General features: G+C 29.0%; 1 protein-coding gene and 1 long non-coding RNA gene across 2 annotated transcripts; one reads left to right on the forward strand and one right to left on the reverse strand.

Annotated features, from left to right (window-relative positions):
- Positions 1 to 9146: 9146 nt before the first annotated feature.
- LOC127290887 (uncharacterized) lies at positions 9147 to 9946 on the reverse strand. Its single transcript, XR_007844505.1, has 2 exons — positions 9643 to 9946; positions 9147 to 9314 (listed from the first exon to the last, which is right to left on the reverse strand). It is a non-coding gene; the product is annotated as an uncharacterized LOC127290887 (long non-coding RNA).
- Positions 9947 to 17253: 7307 nt separating this feature from the next.
- LOC127290900 (uncharacterized) lies at positions 17254 to 19703 on the forward strand. The gene is made up of 2 exons (XM_051319720.1): positions 17254 to 17973; positions 19530 to 19703. Exons 1-2 carry the CDS (start codon positions 17254 to 17256, stop codon positions 19701 to 19703), a joined length of 894 nt encoding a protein of 297 aa, XP_051175677.1.
- Positions 19704 to 19993: the final 290 nt, after the last annotated feature.

Raw genomic sequence — 19993 nt, forward strand, 5'->3', positions numbered from 1 at the left:
ATATTCATTTAGTGCGAAAAGCACCTTTAAAAGTAAAAGACGGAAACACGATGCTTTGCCCTTGGAAAATTCTTTTGAATACTTTATGGAAGATGGATGTAAAATGGGAAAATGTAAATTATGTCCACCGGAAATGATTAAAATAATTCGAATGAAAAATAGCAACACGACCGGGATAAAGCGACACCTTCAAGAAAAGCATCCCAATGCTTTTTCATTAACTTATCCAGAAGATAACCCCTCTGAACAAAAAAAAGAGGCAACATAATTATTTATAAATATATATATATTTTTCTAAATTAAAATAAAATTTGAAAAGAAAAATTAAACCTTAAAATAATGAGATCGGCATTTTTGCCAATTTATTTATTATTTTATTATCTACGTTTTAGAAATTTAACAAATGAAATTAAAATTTTTTTTGTTATACATATTTTTTTTAATAAAAAACAGCTTTAAGGATGAGAAAGTGAAAATTCTTTTACATTAAAATTAAAAACGAATAGAAAAATTTTTTATTTTAAGGTTAACGAATGTTATTTTATTCATTTTTAATTATTTTATATAAAGATGAGTTTATATACAATAATATTAAAATTTATAAAAATTTCAATAAAATAATCCAAACAATATTTATTTTTATTCCATTTACTGCAGGTATTTATACAGGAAACTTTCAACAAGAAAATTGTCGATTTTGTTGCTAAAAAGTATTTGCCGTTTTCGTTTTTTGACGATAGCGATACCCAGGGATTGTTTCACTATTTAAATCCAAAAGCAAATTTGCCGTTGAGAAGTGAGCTCAAATCTTTAACTATCAACCGATATTTTGAAGTAGAAGCCGTTGTAATGAAAATATTACAGAGCAATAATTCCAAGATTTCATTTACAATGGACGGTTGGACTTCCATATCAAAGCGTTCTTATTTCGGGGTAACTGCTCATTTTATAAACGACGAATGGAAGCTGCATTCCTTGACACTTTTTTTTATTCCATCAAACGGGAAACATACTGGAAAAGAAACTGCCGAAATGTTTCATAAAGCTCTTGAGAATCACGATTTGCTGGAAAAGATTCAAGGAATAACATTAGATAACGCCGCGGTTAACGCCAAATGCATGGTAGAATTATCACGCCTATTGTCTACATTCGATTCAAAAAACCAGCATTTCAAATGTTATGCGCACATAATACATCTTGGTGTGATGGATTTACATGTCGAATTAAAAATTGATAAACCTAATCCTGGTGAAAACGAAGATCTTTTCGATGGAAATATTGATTATGACGAAGACTCAGAAACTGAGAATAATGAACAATCACAGGTTGAACAGTATCCCCTTGCGAAATTGAGAAAACTTTTTAAAATTATGTCATTTTCTGAACAGTGGAGAAATAAACTTCAAAGTTGCTGCTCAATCACAGAAGAAAAAATGTATATTCCAAACATTGACATCTCCACTAGATGGAATTCTACCTACATGATGACAACTACAGGAACTAAAATGAAACGTTCATTGACACTTTTATGTGAAACTAATGATCAATTGGAGAAATACCTAATTTCAGAAAATGAATGGCAGTTACTAACGAGTATTTGCAAATTCCTTCGTTATTTTAAGGAATTATCAGATGCCTTAAGCGGAGAAAACTACGTTTCTTTACCTTTGGTTGTGATTGGGTTCAATTTACTTTTGGATCGAATTGACAAACAAATTGATAAACTAAGAAGCAAACGTGAAGATGAAAAAACTTGGATAGATGATTCAATGTTAAAGGGATTGGAAGCGTGTTATTCGAAATTGATGAAACATTACGAAAAGAGTAATTGGGTATACTGCGCCGTTCTTTTATTGGATCCTAGGCATAAATATGTCACATTTTTAAAAACATCTTGGGGCAAAGAAATGGCAAAACTTTCTTTGGCCACATTTGAAAAAATTTACAAATCTAAGTATCACAAACAGAAGGTATATTGTGCAATTATTATATCATTTAAAAATTAAAAATAATTAAAAATTAATTTTTAAAAATTAAAATTTAATTAAATTTTTTAATTACTAAATTAAAAATTAATTTAATAATAAAAAATCATTGGTTTTTTCGGTAATTATTTAAAAATAATAATAAAAATATTGAGAAATATTACTTAATAATAATTTTAATAAAATAAAATAATTAAAATATTAAAAATTTAAAAATAAAATTTGTTAAAATCAATTTCACGAACTGAATAATTTGGTAAACAAATTGTTACATTTTTTTTATTTCTATTATCATCAGGAAAATGTTGAAAGAGACGTGTCCAGTTCGGGCAACAATTCCGAATTCTCAGAAAATAGTAGTGATGAAGATGACACACTTAATTTGAAAGGATTTTTTAAAAGTCACCAAGAATCAAAGAAAACCAATCATTCTTCAAATGAATGGAGAAAAGAAATTGATTTATACTTGTCTCATCCTTGTGCAGATCCCGAAGAAAACATTTTAGAGTGGTGGAAGAAAAATCAAAATTTATATCCAACTCTTTCATTAATGGCTCGCGACTTATTAAGTGTTCAAGCGTCATCAGTTCCATCCGAAAGGCTTTTTTCTCGTGGTTCCTTGACCATTAGAAAACATAGGAACAGACTAGAAAATGATTCTATAAAGTATCTTATGTGCTTAAATTCATGGATGAGTTGTTCTTTGAAAGATCAGATTGAAGCTTCTCTTAAGGGTTAAATATTTTTACATAATTTACAAATTCCTTCGTTACTTTAAGGAATTATCACAAGTCTTAAGCGGAAAAAACTACATTTCTTTACCTTTGAATATGATTGGCTTTTTTGCACGTAATATTTTAAACATTACGCTAATTGTATTGTATGAAAAAATATAATAAATTAAATAATTTACAAGATTTTCTGCGTTTATTTTAATGATACAAGAATATTTCTTAAATCATTCAATTTAATAATTTACATATTTGAAAATTGCAATAATTTGAATAGTTTAAATTACACTGTTAGTATTGTTTTTTTTTAAAAATTAAAATTTGAACTTTATTTAATTTAAACACTTTTAATAATAATATAATTATTTTAAATAGTAACGATCATTCCAAAGATTTTAATTTTTACAATCAAGAAATATATATTTAATTGGAATTAGCAGCAAAAAAAATCATCTATAAAAACCGTAGGTTATACTGTTCTGTAAATTTTTTAAATTGAAAATTAACGCATCACGCAAACTAAATAGTGCACTGTTTAAATCTAAAATGTAGGCATAAAATAATATAATTTAAGAAAGTTGAGTTAATCATACATGTACAGTTTATTTTTGATGAGGTTAGATTCTTCTGAGAAAAATTCAATATTTGTATTGAATAAATAATTCTCTAAAATACAAATTTAAAATAATATTACGAAACATTTATTTTTTTGTGTATCTACAATGAAATTATTTAAATTTTCTCCGAATCTCTGTAGGTTAACTTAAATCTGAATCAATCAAAAGCTCGATTGAATTATTTCCCGATAAGCTTGTCTCTATGACACGAACCAATCAATATATCGCATAACATTAAACAATCATCTTTCTTGAGATCGGCAATTCCTCGATTGTTTCGGTTGACATGCAACACTAATTTCACATGGGAAATGACATAGGAAATTTCAATATAGATGTTGATCGTCATTATAGTTTCATTGTTTCACTACCAGATGGTGAAAATATTTTTTCTCACAGTTGAGATCAGTCTGGAATACTATAAAAGCTGAGAGTCTAAGGCAGAAGTAAAGTAAACTTTTTTTATTTTCAGATGAGTTGAAGTATTATTATTTGATATTTAATCAAATAATTAATTTTTTTTGTAAACTGCCGCCTGCATAAAGCAGCCAACTAAAAAATTCCCGAATAAAATCCTATATCGTTTCCTATATGTAAATCCATGTGAAATCTTAGGTTGAAATTTCAGAATCTATATGAAATCTTATATGATTTCCTATGCTTAAATCTATTTGTTTTATCATTTGGAAGAATGCACATGAAATCGTATTCCATTTCCCATGTGGATTCCCATATGGTGTTCCATGTGGATTCCCATATGCTTTCCTATGTGGGTATTTTCGATAAGGCAAAAGAGGATTTGACATGGGAAAATTTTTCAAAAAAGTGATAAAGGATCTCAATAATATTTAACATGGTATTTAACATGATATTTGACATGGGATTTGACATTAGAGGCCTTTGATTGCAGTTTACTAATCATCCTAACCACGGCAGCACGTAAATCGAATACATTTTCAGCTTCAAAAATCTCATTTTCATCAAAATTTGGATTGTCATTATCTAAAGATTCAGCAATTCCGAAATCGACGTCGTCAAAATTATCAACATTAGCCACATTCTGAACACCATCATCGTCACGATCACCGTCACGATCATAGAGTGGAAGTTCTTCATCGTTATTTCTTTCAAAATGAATCCTTTGTATATGCTTGCGCAAAGAAATAAAATGTGCAAACCGCCTTTTACAACCATCTTGTGCACATTTAAATTCAAGTTGTCCCCCTCCTCTTTTGATTGTAAATCCGTGTTTACAATGTAAGTGGTGAACATAACCACTAAACCCTTGTACATAAGCTGAACACTCAGAACATTTAATTCTCTGCATGTTTCCACAAAGATTATAAATCTAGTTACAATTAAATATAATAAAATTTAAAAATTTGAATTTATCACGCGTTAATTAATATTAGATAAAAAATTTTAATTACCTTGGACTGATTGATAATTAAAATTTTTCAGCTTATAATAATAATAGGAATCACATTACCTATTTTCTTAAAAATAGATGAAAAGGTAAATAATTTTTTGAAAAATGGTGAGCAAAAAATGCAAAAATTTGTTTAATATAATATGTATATATTAATTTTACTTATAATTTTTTTTGTTTCTAAAAAATAACAATTTTTTACCTATTATAATTAAAACATATTGAAATTTGCATTTTGATAAATTTAAATTAATTAAATTTTCAGTGAATTAATATTGTACTTTATTTAGTAATCTAGATAAATTAATAATTTAAAATAAAAAAATTCAGTTCGAATCTCCTGAAATTCAATTTACTATTTCTAAAAAAATTCAAAATTCAATTATTTTTTAAATAAGTATTCAGCAAAAATTCAATTTAAATAATTAATTATGAATAATTTTAAAAAAATTATTCAAAAATTCAATTTTTTAATTAAAAATTATTGTCAAAATTTTCGGAAAAATCTTCATCAGTTTAAATTTACAAAAATATTGAATTTCATTTTATTGAACTTTAATCGATTAAATAAAGATCTTCTGGAATTCAAAAACTTAAAAAAAATGATTAAACATTCTTTAAAATTTAGTTCCTGTTTTAATTTTTTTTAAAAAATTTAAGCAATTAAAATATACAAAAACTCGTATTTCAATTTTTCCAAAATTCAAAATATTTCAAATAAATGGAACATAATTTTTTTTGTAAATTAGTTATTTTTGATATTTTGATAATTTATTTCAGTTACGTTTTTCGAAAATTGTTGTCTGATATTTGTAAAAAAATTTAAGCCATTCAAAATTATTAAAAATTCCAAGTTAGAATTTCCTAAAATTCAATTCTTATAAAGATAAATAAAAATTGATTAAAATTTGGATGAATTAATTATTAAAATTTTAAAATTGAAAATAATTGAATTTTTAATTAAGCACTTTCGGTAGATTGAAGCTATTAAAATTCAAAAATGATAAAAGATGAAAAATTTGAAAAATCGGTGAAATAGGCAATTTAATTTAAGAAAGGGGAAGAAGATAAAATGACGAGTTTGTGATTCCTGTTAACAATAATAATAATAATAATAATAATAATGCTTATAGAATTATTTTAATATTTGAAAACGTACCTTGCAATTTTAATAAAGTTTCTTCATCAAATCCCATTATTCTTAAATCGTGGAGGAGCTCATCGGTATCTTTTGATTTTAAATCTTTCTCCATTTTTTACTGAAATTAATAAAAAAAAAATTGAATGTGAGATTGTTACTTCATGGTTGCCACGATCTTTGAACTTTATTTTTCATGATTTCTAAATAGAATGTTGCCCTTTTTTCTAACTCTAACTAAAAAATCCGAAGAAACGTTTACGTTTACTTGAAACTTGACTTTCTTCTGACATTTCCCTAACCCGTGCAAACTCTTCTAATTTTACAAAATGCAGCTGTTTTTATTATTTGGCGTAAAGAGAAATGTGCTAGCTTCTTTAGACAAATGCTTGGAAATCAAGTCATTCCGAAAAATAATAAAAATATTTTCAGAATATATATTTTTATTCTCAGAAGATTTAATGTTGATCACAAATTAAATTTAAATTTTCATTATTACAAAGCTATTCTAACTGTAAAGAAAATTTTTTTAGATAACAAAATTAAATTCATATGAAAAATTATACACTTATACTTACAAAAATATTGACCAGCCAGAAACAATGAAAATTGGTAAATAACTATTTCCGACAGCAAAACATTTGGCGCGAGGATTTTAGAAGTCACACTTGAATTATAGATTCCAAATCACAATCAGAGCTAGCTTGACGGAACAACAAACAAAAAATGTTAGAAAACTTCATATTTTTTTAAATTATGCACTAAAATTATTCAGTGTCCAAATTTTTAAAAAGTGATGAGATTATGTTGCCTGTCAATGAGTTATTAATTTTATTTTATCAATTATTACTTTAATAAAATAACCAAATTTACTTTTAGTGCACAAAAAGTGACTGGGTTTTTATATTAAATAATAAATTGTTTTAACATGAAGTTGTCTTTCATTTTTTGTAATAATAAAATTAAGATTTAATTTAATTTTTAATTTAATTTAATTTTGACACATTACAATTTTCTTCCAATTTTTTTCAAGGCATAATTTTATTACACGGTATACAAACAAAGTTATACTTACACATATATTCATCAGCTAGAAATAACAATGAAAACTTTTTATCGACTACCAAAAATTCTCGGCATTAAAATGTTTGACAGGTGCGGTTTAGAAGTCACACTCGAAATAAATCCGATTAATCACTATCTGTAGTGGTAGATACGTACTTTTGAAATTAATATTCGTACAAAACGAAGTTCCCTCAACAATATTAATCAATTTCGCTAACCTAATGCAAAATTTTTACAAATTTTAATTAATTGTGATCGTATAACATATAGGACAACTTTCCTTTTGGCAGAAATTTTTCGTTCATTGGCACGAAATGGTAAAAAATTTTGCAGCGTCAGTGTCTATGCAACCGGTTTCACAAATACAATTTTCATGTTAATTTCCAATTTAGATCAATTCTTTTTAAAACTAATTTTTATTAAAAATGCTAGTATAATTTGAAGTGACTATTCCAAAAAATTAATTATTTCGAACAGGTGAAGCAAACGAAATTGAAAAAATTAATGTATAACAAATAAATACAGAGTGCTAGCATCTCAAGTGCCGGTTAAAAACACTCAAACAGAAAATTTTCCGAAAAGTGAGGTTATGTTGTTTGACAACAGGTACACTGTAAAAAATAGTTCTGAATTTAAATGTTCGAACAGTATAATTACACAATTCTGTAAAAATTATTTTACAGGATTATGTGATTTCACTGCACTCAGCATGACAATATTAATGATTTTGAGGTTAGAAACACAAGATTCTGTAAATTCACAGTATTGTGAAGAGCGATTTTACATAGCACTGTGAAATTTCAACCCCAATGTGAATTCACTCTGCTGGGCTATGGTTTTTTTCCTCGTATACAGTGTATGTCATTTTACAGACGGGTGTAAAATTACATTTTTTGTACAATTCACACAGAAAATTAAAAGGCATTAAAATAAGCTGCAACGCTTATTATTTTAATCCAATTTTGCTTATTTTAATACCAAAATGGATTAAAATAAGCAAAATTAGATTAAAATAAGAAGCGTTGCAGCTTATTTTAATGCCTTTTAATTTTCTGTGCACATTTTGAAAATGTAAATATCAGGATTTTTGTGAATTTACTTAAAAAGCAATTTTTCATGTGTAAAATTACATATGCCGTTAGAAAAATACATTAATCATTAAATTGGAATACTGGAATCTTTTATAAATGATTTCGTTAACACTTATAACTATACTGTAATTTATATTAATTTATTTTGTATAACGCTTGTTACCAAAGTGACTCGATTTACAATTAGTTGAGTTTACGCGGCAGTTTAATATTTCCACCAATTAAAGAATCTTCCAAAAGAATTGAAATTTTCTACATTATATATATATATATATATATATAATGAAGTAAGTATTATTTTTTAATATGATTCATTATTTTTGTAGTTATATTGCGATTGATTGTGCACGCCGCACATGTGTTTAAAATATCGTTGAAATATATGCTTCATATTACACTTTTCTTAAAATAATATAATTATTTTTTTTAAAGATTAAAAAATTGAAATATTTAGAGATCATAATTATAAATTCACAAAAATGATAAAGTGGAATTTTTCTAAGCTATTTAAAAACTTCAATTTTTCTTGTAAGTTAAAAAAAATGTTTTGCTTAAGTAGAAATTATTTGTATAATTATTGCAGATTCGTATCGATGTACACTTTTTAAATTATTAAGCCGAATATACATATACTTAAGGACTCGAGCCTGCGTTATATTTCTCAATCCACGTACTCGATAAATAGCGAAACGTCGATATCGTCTAAATCGAAAGTAAGTCTTATTTTTCATGTATTTCTATATTACTAGTAAATATACTTCATGCATGATTGTAATGTCATCACTTTTTGTGTAATAAACAAAAAATGGAATACATTTCTATTATTTTTAAGAATATATTACAAGAATTTGCTAAAAGTGAAGCACCCAAACAAATCATACAGATTTTACAATAAAATTAAACAGACTATAATGCAAATTTATGATTTTATAATATACAACTTTTGATTATGAATATAATTAAACAGCTATTTTCTTATCAATTGAATTTATATCTCCAGTTGACCATATTGGAAATTAAGGGGGGAACACCAGTTGTAACTCAAAAAATAATGCTTTATACAAGAATATTTTCCAAAAGAACAATGAATCTTTTTAAAGAATACTATTTATTAGTTAAAAGTACATGTAAAAAGCTGTAATTTAAAAGAAAAAAAAAATTTTTTTAACAAAAACTTTTGGAGATATGAGCCATTGAAGTGGCGCCTTAAGAAAAAAGGCGAATTGCGGTGACCAGCATTCTGCAAGTATACTTCGTCTGAAATACAAAAATGAAATTGATTTACATTTATTATAAGATTATCTAGTTCGTGATCGAAGGATTTAAAAAAAAAAAAAAATTTGACAAATTGGCGACCTGTCAAAGTCAAAAGTATGATTTTCGTTAAAAAAATACGGTCGATTTTCAGCTATATAAAAAAAAGTTTTGCATAAAAAAAAAAATCCTTCGATCACGAACTAGACTTATATGTGTAAATGAAGCACACTAAATTTTAAATAAATCGGTTTAATGGTATTCGAGTAATCGTGGTCACCGACTTGGAAAATGTCATTTTGAGAAAAACGCATTCAAAGTTTCAACTTACTTTTTTTTGTTCAGGAGAAATTTTGTTTCCAAGTTACAAAGAGTCATCGATTCCTGGACCATATAATAACTCTTCCGCAGTGGTTGCCGTTTCTAAATCATAGGAAAAGGCCATGTGTCGTTAGGGTCAGGTATGGCTGGCCACCTTGTATAAAGCCACGGGACGCGCCGCTGTAGTGTTCTGTATATCTCATTTATTTTTCACCGGATCAACTTTGAAATTTACAGACACATTTCTAAATATGTATACTTTAAGAAAATGCACAAAAAAAAAATTCGATTTTTCGAAAGTTACAACTGGTGTTCCCCCCTTAAAAACAGTGTTTTCTTTTTCCTGAAATATACTTTACAATAGTAATTTTTGCTTTAGAAATTTTCAATTTTCAGTACTTTTCCACAATTGTTTATTTTTAAAAATGTTAATGAAAAATTGATTTTTTCCATGAGATTGGTATAATAAGTGAACATAGTATGACCCAGGGACGTTTACAAAATTAAATTTGAAAATACTTTTGTTTCATTTCGAATCGGTGTATTGAAATCAAAAGTAACTTCTGTTCTAGTTTTGTTTTTAACATCAGAATTAAAAGTCAACTTTTACTTCTGTTTCAGGTATTTAAATAAAAAATAAATTGCTTTTTTAGTAAATCATTTTGCTGATTAGGTATATTTTCGCCAAGCAAGCTATGCGAAAATAAACCTAAGCAGCAAAGTGACTTACCTAAGCTTTTATATCGTACGGCAGCACACACAAGAGTATTGCACAAGTGATTTTTGTTTAACAATTTAAATTTATTATTACTTTTTAATATTAATTTAATTTGATTTTTTATTTTATTTAATTAAAATTAAAAGTTAATTTAAATTTAATTTCCAATTTAAGTAATATTAATTAATAATTTATTTTTAATTCCTATTTACAACAATAACTCATCATTTTATTAATCACATATCAAAGTTGAAACTACTTTTGTTTTAATCTGTGTAAACGAAAGTATTGTGGAGTAGACTTTTTTTCCAATACAAAATAAAAAATAAAATTCCAGTCTAATTTTATTATGGTTTCAAATATGTAAACAAAAGTAAAATTCGACTTTTGTAAACGTCTCTGATATGACCATATCAATGTTATATTTCAAAAGCATTATTCTGACCATTAGACAAAAATATATTGCCTACATTTTACATTTAAGAATCCCGAATTGTCAATGTCCCGAGCTATCAAAGTCCCAAATTATCTAGTCGCAAAATTTAGAATTGCCTAATAAAAGTTATTAAGAAAAATGTGATTAGTCAATTTCGAATTTCTTGAATAAATAATTCGTGACATTGACAATTTGGAACAATGACAATTGTAATACTTGCATGCGCTTTTTTGTATAATAATAAAATAAAATTTGCCTCTCCAAATTTAATGTTAATGCAGGGTAGTCACGTGTGAAGAAACTCGCTAAAATCAGGGAAATGTCAAAAAAGAAAATTTTGACAGTAAAGCCTGGCACATAATAGGAAAAAATTATTTTGTCAGGGAAATTAAAGAAAATGAGACGAGTTTAGACATTAAATTGTCACAAAAAGCCAAAGAAGAATAGATTGTTGATATCACCAACTACATCGTCCTCTACTTATATGCATTTCTAATATTTAGATTTGTAAAAGTTTTCATCTATTTTACTTAAATTTTTATTTACTTTCTGTAAATAAATATAATACAATAATATTAATAATAAAAATAAATAAATAATAGTAATAATAAAATATAAAAATAAATATATAATAAAAATTAAAAATGAGCGTGAATAAAATTTTGTCAGGGAAATTGATAAACCGAATACAGTGACCACCCTATAATGAAAAAGTTAAAATTTTTCAAACTTCACTGTTGGAAAGATCTGTATTAATAAATTGTATATGAAGCAAATGTGCAATACCAATATTGAAATTTAATGGACACTTTTAAGATTAATATGTATTTATATCAAATGTAATACATATCAATCCACACCAATTATTTTGTAAATGTATATATATTTTCGTGAAAAATGATTATTAAATTGCAATACTGGTATTACATATTTACGTCATATACGATTTAATATATTTAAAACAGGTTTTTTTAACAGCTTGTTACACCTTTCTTTATATAGTACAAATTGTTATTTTATTTTAGTTTCATGACAAAGAACACTGAAGTCTAATGGGCATCTAACACCTACAGCATTTGCCTCATATTTTCCAATCCATTTCCAAAATATTTTTTCTTTTGTTTCCTCGACTGAAAAATGTACACGTGCAGAATATGTTTGTGCCAATTACCAACGTTGAGTAGATACAATAAACATCAATTTTCACATAGAAATTTAAAAAATTTTGAAGCTTTATGTTTATATCCATATTGCAATGCAAAATTTAAGTGTTACAAAAAGTTCAAAACTCATACCTATTTTAAACATGGTCGTGTGTATGAAAAAGCTGACTTCAAGTGTAAAGTGACAGATTGCGATTTTAATGCAACAGACCGATTCCTTTTCATGAAACATTTAAAGGGACATTTGCTGAGAACATCTACGAACATAAAATGTCCTTTCATATCTTGTTCAAGCTTGAACACATTATATACTAATGCATCTAGCTTTGCCACTTGTCACAAGAAAGCATTTTGATGAGAAGGAGGGAACTGAAGAAGAGATTTCTTTGCCAGATGACACAGTTTTTCCAGACAACGACAATCCATTTCTCATTGATAAAGGAAGTACATCTGATGTTGAAGAACAAGTGGACGAAGAGGGACTTGTTCCTGAGTATGGGAGGCTTAAAAATTTTATTGGAGAAAAGTTCTTGAAATCGGATATTCCAGAATCCACAAAAACAATGGCAGATTTGTGTTTACAGTTATTCACGCAACATCGTACGACAGAGACAGCAGTTCAGAAAGTTGTTGAGAAATCAGTCGAATGTTTCTCACAATGTGAACAAAAATTTGTTGATTCGTTAAATTCAATAAATTTAAGTGAGGAAAATCGAAAAATTGTAATGGAAACTTTTCAACAGTCTTTTAAAGGTTTGACAAATGCAGTTGACAAAAAATTTGGTTGCTTAAGAAATTCATACCAGAGACAAAAATTTTATTACAAAAATTTAGATATTATTTTACCAGTTGACGTACAATTTTTTAATGAAGACGGTTTTCAATCTGGAATTTCCTACATTTATGTTCCTATTTTACAAACACTGACCTTGATGATAAAAGACGGGGACATACGACAGTCTTGCCAGACACCGTACACTTCAAACGACCCAAAAGGACTGTTCAATATTATGGACGGTAAAATCGTTAAAAGTCAAAAATTACTCGAAATCTCAAAAAATAATTTATACATCATTCTTTTCCAAGACGCGTTCGAAGTTTGCAATCCGCTTGGTACTTCAAAACCAAAATTTAAAATTGTCGCATTCTATATGATGTTAGGAAACTTGCCTCCGTACTTACGTACCAAGAGAAATAATATTAAACTAGTCTTGCTATGCTTTGAAAAAAATTTTAAAAAATTTGGGTGGTTCTCACTTTTGGATAAACTTATGAAAGATTTAATGTCTCTTGAAACGCGCGGTTTAACTATTCATGTAGCTGGAAAAGAAGAAATTTTTTTTGGAACGCTGATTGCAATGTTTGGCGACAATTTAGGAAGCAATTACATTGGAGGGTACACAGAAAATTTTAGCAAAGCAGACTACTTTTGTCGGTATTGCTTAATAGAAAGAAAGAATTTCATAGACAACTTTTTTGCAACTCGATCTTGGCGAAATCCTACCAATTATAATGCACATGCTAAAGTAGCCGATTCATTGAAAGGAATGTTTAAAGGTATCAAATTCAATTCTGTTTTAAATTCATTAACATCACAGCCCCACAAAAAAAACAAGTGTCATGTACTTTTGACCGGAATACCCTAACCCTATGTATTTTGACGCGCTGAACACGAATCCGAAGTCCGTTTTGCTCCATCACGTCAGGATTTTTTTCTAACCTCAAAAAACATGTCGGATTTTGAGAAGTAAGCGATTTTTTTAAAAATTGATGTATTAACTTCAAGCTTGGTATCTGGGGGTTTTTTGTGTCGCTGATTACGAATCTGAAGTTAGATTTTCAAAATCGAAAATGGTGGATCCAATATGGTGGGTGAATTTTGAAAAAATTTTAAGATTTACTTCAAACTTGGTATCTAGGGTTTTTTTGGGTCGCTGATTACGAATCTGATGTCAGATTTCCGAAATTCGATATGTCTGATTCAATATTAAGGAATTATTTTTAAAAAATTGTCAGATTATTATAAAATTTGGTATCTACAGGTTTTCTAAGTTGCTGACAAGTAACACTAGGGAAGTGCCATACGCCGATTTTTCTGAAACTTGGCAGTTTAGTAGTTTTTTGAAAACAATTTGACACGTATGTTTTGTTTTTTCCCAAAAGCTGATTATTTTACGAAATTTTTTAAAAATTAATGTGCAATAGTGTATCTGGGGGTTTTTTGGGTCGCTGATTACGAATCTGATGTCAGTTTTTAAAAATTGATAATGGCGTATCTAATATGGCCGATAGAAGTCCATGTTGATATGCCATTTTGAATTTTTCAAATCTGACATCAGATTCGTAATCAGCGACCCAAAAAACCCCCAGATACACTATTGCACATTAATTTTTAAAAAATTTTGTAAAATAATGTCCCCCTACCAAAAAAAAATTCAAGGGGTAGTTCCCCCCCATAAATCAGCTTTTGGGAAAAAACAAAACATACGTGTCAAATTGTTTTCAAAAAACTACTAAACTGCCAAGTTTCAGAAAAATCGGCGTATGGCACTTCCCTATTGTTACTTGTCAGCAACTTAGAAAACCTGTAGATACCAAATTTCATAATAATCTGACAATTTTTTAAAAATAATTCCTTAATATTAAATCAGACATATCGAATTTCGGAAATCTGACATCAGATTCGTAATCAGCGACCCAAAAAAAACCCTAGATACCAAGTTTGAAGTAAATCTTAAAATTTTTTAAAAATTCATCCACCATATTGGATCCGCCATTTTGGATTTTGAAAATCTAACTTCAGATTCGTAATCAGCGACACAAAAAACCCCCAGATACCAAGTTTGAAGTTAATACATCAATTTTTAAAAAAATCGCTTACTTCTTAAAATCCGACATGTTTTTTGAGGTTAGAAAAAAATCCTGACGTGATGGAGCAAAACGGACCTCGGATTCGTGTTCAGCGCGTCAAAATACATAGGGTTAGGGTATTCCTGACAAAAGTACATGACACTTGTTTTTTTTGTGGGGCTGTGCATTCTATCACGTCGCGTCTCCTGGGTTACCTCCATGTATCGCTCATGATTTATTCGAAGGAATAGTTAAGGTCGACATGTGGTTAATTATCAAATATTTCATTTCAAAAAGATGGTTTAGAGTGGGCTTACTTAATTTTCGTTTAAATGATATTAAATTTTTTTCTGAAACCGTTGTCTTTATTCCGACAATTGTCGTTAACAAATCGAATGCAAAAAAGTTGGTAGGAACTGCAAATCAAATGAGACGGTTGCTTTTGATTTTTCCTGCAGTAGTGGCAGATACTGTCAAGGATTTCAATGACCCCGTTTGGAAGATGATGCTGCATTTGAGGACGATATCATCCTTGGTTTGTGCTCCTGCAATATCTGTCGGTCAGATTGGAATATTAAATTCAGAAATTAGAGATTATCTATATTTCAGAAAATTTTGCTTTCGTGATGTACCCTTGATACCGAAACACGAGTTTCTCTTACATTACGCAGAATTAACAAAAATGTTCGGACCTCTGTCACAAACTTTAACATTACATTGCGAATGTAAACACGGTGAATTTAAACAAGAAGTACGGGTTCAAGGCAACTTTAAAAATTTTCTTCATGCCGTTGCAAAGAAACATCAATTAAAAGAGGCTTCCATTCCCTTTGACCATGCAAAATTTGTAACTACAGATAGTGTTGTAAAATACAATCCTAAACATTGTGAAGTGGATGTTAATATCGCAATTACCACTGACCGTCTTTTAGAAGGAGGTGATTTATTTATATCCGAAAAAGTCATCTTCCGTGGGATTGAATATAGGAAAAACATGTGTGTATGCGTTAATGTTAATGATGCGGGAAATTTTTAACTTTGTAGAGTTAAATGCATTGTAATTAATAATTCGTTCACCAATATTTATTTCATTGGATCCAAAGAGGAAATAGTTTTAAATATATATATTGGTGTTTACGAAAGTAATGGAAAAGAATACGAGTTTGGAAAAGAAAAAGTCTATAAATTCCCGTGCTCATCCTTATTATCCCCTGACCCTGTTCCTGAGGTGAAAATTACTTCCGTTTCTGCCTTTCTGCCCAAACATACATTTTACGACAGGGATGCATAGATTTGCTGTAAGTAGCTATTAGATCATATAATGTAAAGAAGTAAAAGAAATCAATTAACTTTTTAGTTAAGAAAAAGTAAACACAAATAAGGGAAGTCATAGAATTTTTTTAAAAGTACTGAAAAAAATATTGAATTTCCAGAAATGATATGAACATTATTTTTTTTGTGTTCAGTCACCTTTGAAAATCTTCAAAGCTTTTAATTACTTTCTAATAATTTTATTAAAATTGTAAGACGAGTCTTGAATTCAGCACTGGCAGTGCATGTAAATCTGCGTATATTCTACATGGACTGTCTTAAAAATATTGCAGCTTAAAATAACACGTATTTTATGCCTTGAAATAAGACTTTCCTTTTACTGTGTATATTTTTTACAATTTGCAGATGCACGTGTTCAAGGTGTGGACAGGAAACAGGAGTAAGAAAGCCACAGTCTGCATGAAGGAAACGGAGAATGTTTTTCATCAATTGCTGCAAAAAGCTGGTGAAAAATTAAGAATTGTAGGTGCTACCATTGTGTTGGATGAGGATGGGAGTACGGTGGATGATGACGAAGTATTATGTTATTACGCAGGAGAACAAAAAGTGTTTATCTTACTGGAAGCAGGGGAAAATTGATAGAAATTTAAATAGTACAATCGAGAATTCCTCTATTGTAACTCATAATTCAAACGATGGTGACAAGTCTTCTTCACGCGGTGGTGTTAATAATCAGGAGGATTTTCATCTACAAGGTATTACAACATGAGTAATATATTTAAATTAGTTTCTAGTCTAATTTATTAATCAATTCTAATATAATTAATCTAATCTATTCTCACCTATTTCAATAAAATAATATTAAGTATTCACCTTTGTTTTCATTTTAATTTACTTGTTTCTAAAATAGAGCCCACTTTGTTTATTTCTTTTTCAGAAGTCGGTGAAGCAATTGTAGATGAAGTCGATCCGCAAGTGGAAGACGAAAATATAATCACAAATGCTACTATAGATCCAAATGATTTGTTACGAAATTTGCTGGAGAGGCGGACAAATTTTCAAGGATAGCAAACATATGAAGTACCATGGGCACGAATTTCTCTACCGGATTTACAATGGCTTCACGAAGCTGCTGATAATCCTATGCTACGCACAAGAATAGTCAGCATAATAATTGACGATATGAGAACCTACAGCAAAAAATTCGGACGAGAAGTCTGTAAAAACATTGCCCGACAATTAGTGTTGAAATTTCCGCGTACATTCCAAGATAGAGACGACAAGGGTGATATACTGGGAGATGGCATAAGCAGCATCGCTAACAAGTTAGAATCACGAGCGACTTACTTGGACCGACCGCATGTTCGAAAATCCAACACGCTTGATGATCAATTGAACATTCCCGCTAAATTGTTAAAATTACGAAGATCGGTGACAGCCGGCACTACAGACTGGCAGCCGAAGGAAAATCCCATTAATGAGACAGCTGAAAGTCTCGAACAGAAGAGGTGTGAATTGAACACTTTATTCTTAAACGTCCTACTTAGTGATAGAGATACTGAAATAGCAAATCAATTGCTAGAAGCTACATTTGCAACCCAAAGGACATTTTTTAATAAACTCACAAAGATCCCGAATATAACCGAAATTCGAGAAAAGTGGACCTGTCTACTGTCTGTTTACGGCATCTTATGGCACTTTAAGAGGTTAACTGGTCAAAATATGGAAATTCTTGTTACGAGATTCGAACAGAAAGTTGAAACTCTTTTGACTTACAGGTTTCTAAAAAATATATGCGAAGCTCGTGATAAAATACAGGAAGAAATGAAGTATGAAGTGGCTCTCAAGGTTGTGTGCGCCCACTTCAAAGAAGACTTTGGAAATTTATTTTTTTCTTTTCCGGTAAGTTTCCAATTATAATAATAGTTATTATGAAATATTTATTCTACAGGGTTTAATCAAAAATAATTTTCCGAATTCTTTTTAAAGTATGTGATTTAATTTTTCTGATTGAAATTTTATTATCACAGAGTTTAAGAACCTTTAGAAACCTTGAAGACCTTGAATTCCTATAATTCAAATAAGTCAAATAAGAATTCTATTTAAGACACATTTAATTAACAGAGAGTCTTCTCTTCTTAAGTAAAACTTCCATTCAATGACTTTGGTGAAGTTCACAACGTTTATAATCAACGACTTAGAAGAAGAAATATTTTTCTATTTAAATTTTTATATATTTTTGAAAAGAAAAATATTTTGCATATATTTTTTTATCAATAATTCGAAAAACAATAATTTTCAATCAAGAGTGTATTGTTCACGTCAACAAAAATATTTTTTCTTTTTATCGTTGATTATAAGCGTTGAGAACTTGATTATATTAGAAATGTAAAGTATTATTTTTTGGGCAATATTTATGATTTTTTTATTATCTCGATATTATTAAATTTACAACAGTTTCCTTGATATCCCTTTTAACATAATTTTTTCCTGACTTTCCTAATTTTTTGGTATCCTGATATTAGGATTTAAATCTTGTACTGCTATGTTTTTCCTGACTTTCATAATTTTTTGGTATCCTGATATTAGGATTTAAATCTTGTAATGCTATGTTTTTCCTGACTTTCCTAATTTTTTGGTATCCTGATATTAGGATTTAAATCTTGTAATGCTATGTAATTTTTAACAAAAATTTTTACGATTGCAGAGTACAACTACTGATGACCAGTTGATAATTCAGAAAACATATCCGTGCGTTACAATGCGAAATTTTCATCAACAAATAGTAGTAGATGGCGAGACTACTTATTTTTTCGGCACTGATTACTGGATATCAGTGGATAACGTAACGATTATATATTGCAGTAGTTTTGTGGCTTCATTACAGGTTTTAATAGCAGCTTATTTCGTTTTTAATAGAACTTACCCTACCTGTAATGGAGCCACCCTTCTTTTTATTGAAATGTATTTATTAAATATTTATGCAAAAGATGGTTGTCGAGCACGATTAAATGCGATTAAGGAAAAAGTTCAAAAGTTTTTTAAAAAATTGAATAGTGTTCCAGTTGATGCTTAATAACTGTAAATTCATTGAAAAGGTTCTCCGGTTGCTGCTCTTGAAAAAATCAATGTTTTTACAATTTTTTTCAAATTTTAATAAAATGTTTCTTCGTGTTCTTTATGATAATGCGTCGTATGTCCACTTAAAAAGGGCAGTTGAGTTCGACTTATGAAAGTGGAAATCCCACTTTAGATTTCAGTCAACCTTTTGAAATAAGCCATTTTTTTCATTTTTCAGAGAGAACATATATATAATTTTTCCCAAAGAAAATTAGATTTTAGAATTTTTAATTATATATATACTTATCATATAATATTTTTATAATGGAGAAAGAAAAATTCTGTGAAATATATGAAATATTGAACTGTTATTGTAATATATGAAATTCTCTTCTGAGTTGACGGGTGACACTACTATCTCTTCTGAGATGGTGTCATCTTCTTCGTGCGCCTCGCAGAGGGTAGCGATTGCTGGTACAGGGGTGGCCCTGTTCAGCATTCGGTCTCCTTGGGCTGGCACTTCTTCTGGGTTGTTTCTTGCTGGAGGAACAGCGACAAGTTGTGAGTGGTGAACTTTGTGCGGTCCTCCTTCCTTCTGTATCCAATATACTTCTGGAGATACAACCTCTGTAATTTGGTATGGCCCTGTTCGGGCTAAATCCAAGTTAGCGTTGTAGCGTTCAGCAGCATTTGATAATTTATGGTTTAACGCATAAACTAAGTCACCGACTTGAAATCGTGGATTGGATAGTGGACCAGCATATCTTTGTTGGTATCGATATTGTCGGCGGTTGGCTTGCTCTTCGCGTTGGTCCGCCGGGTCTGGTACAGGCTCGTTTTACTGTTCTGGATGTAATTCAAA

The sequence above is a fragment of the Leptopilina boulardi genome, unplaced genomic scaffold (genome assembly GCF_019393585.1).
Source record: "Leptopilina boulardi isolate dan_hultmark-lab unplaced genomic scaffold, ZJU_Lbou_2.1 LbouV2_94, whole genome shotgun sequence".
In the NCBI taxonomy this organism is placed as follows: domain Eukaryota; kingdom Metazoa; phylum Arthropoda; class Insecta; order Hymenoptera; family Figitidae; genus Leptopilina; species Leptopilina boulardi.

What these genes read in the sequence shown, in the direction of transcription:
- LOC127290900 (XM_051319720.1), top strand. Translation starts at nt 17,254, where the DNA reads ATGAGAACCTACAGCAAAAAATTCGGACGAGAAGTCTGTAAAAACATT. An exon ending in ATTTATTTTTTTCTTTTCCG is followed by an intron (nt 17,974 to 19,529) that starts GTAAGTTTCCAA and finishes TTCTCTTCTGAG; the next exon opens with TTGACGGGTGACACTACTAT.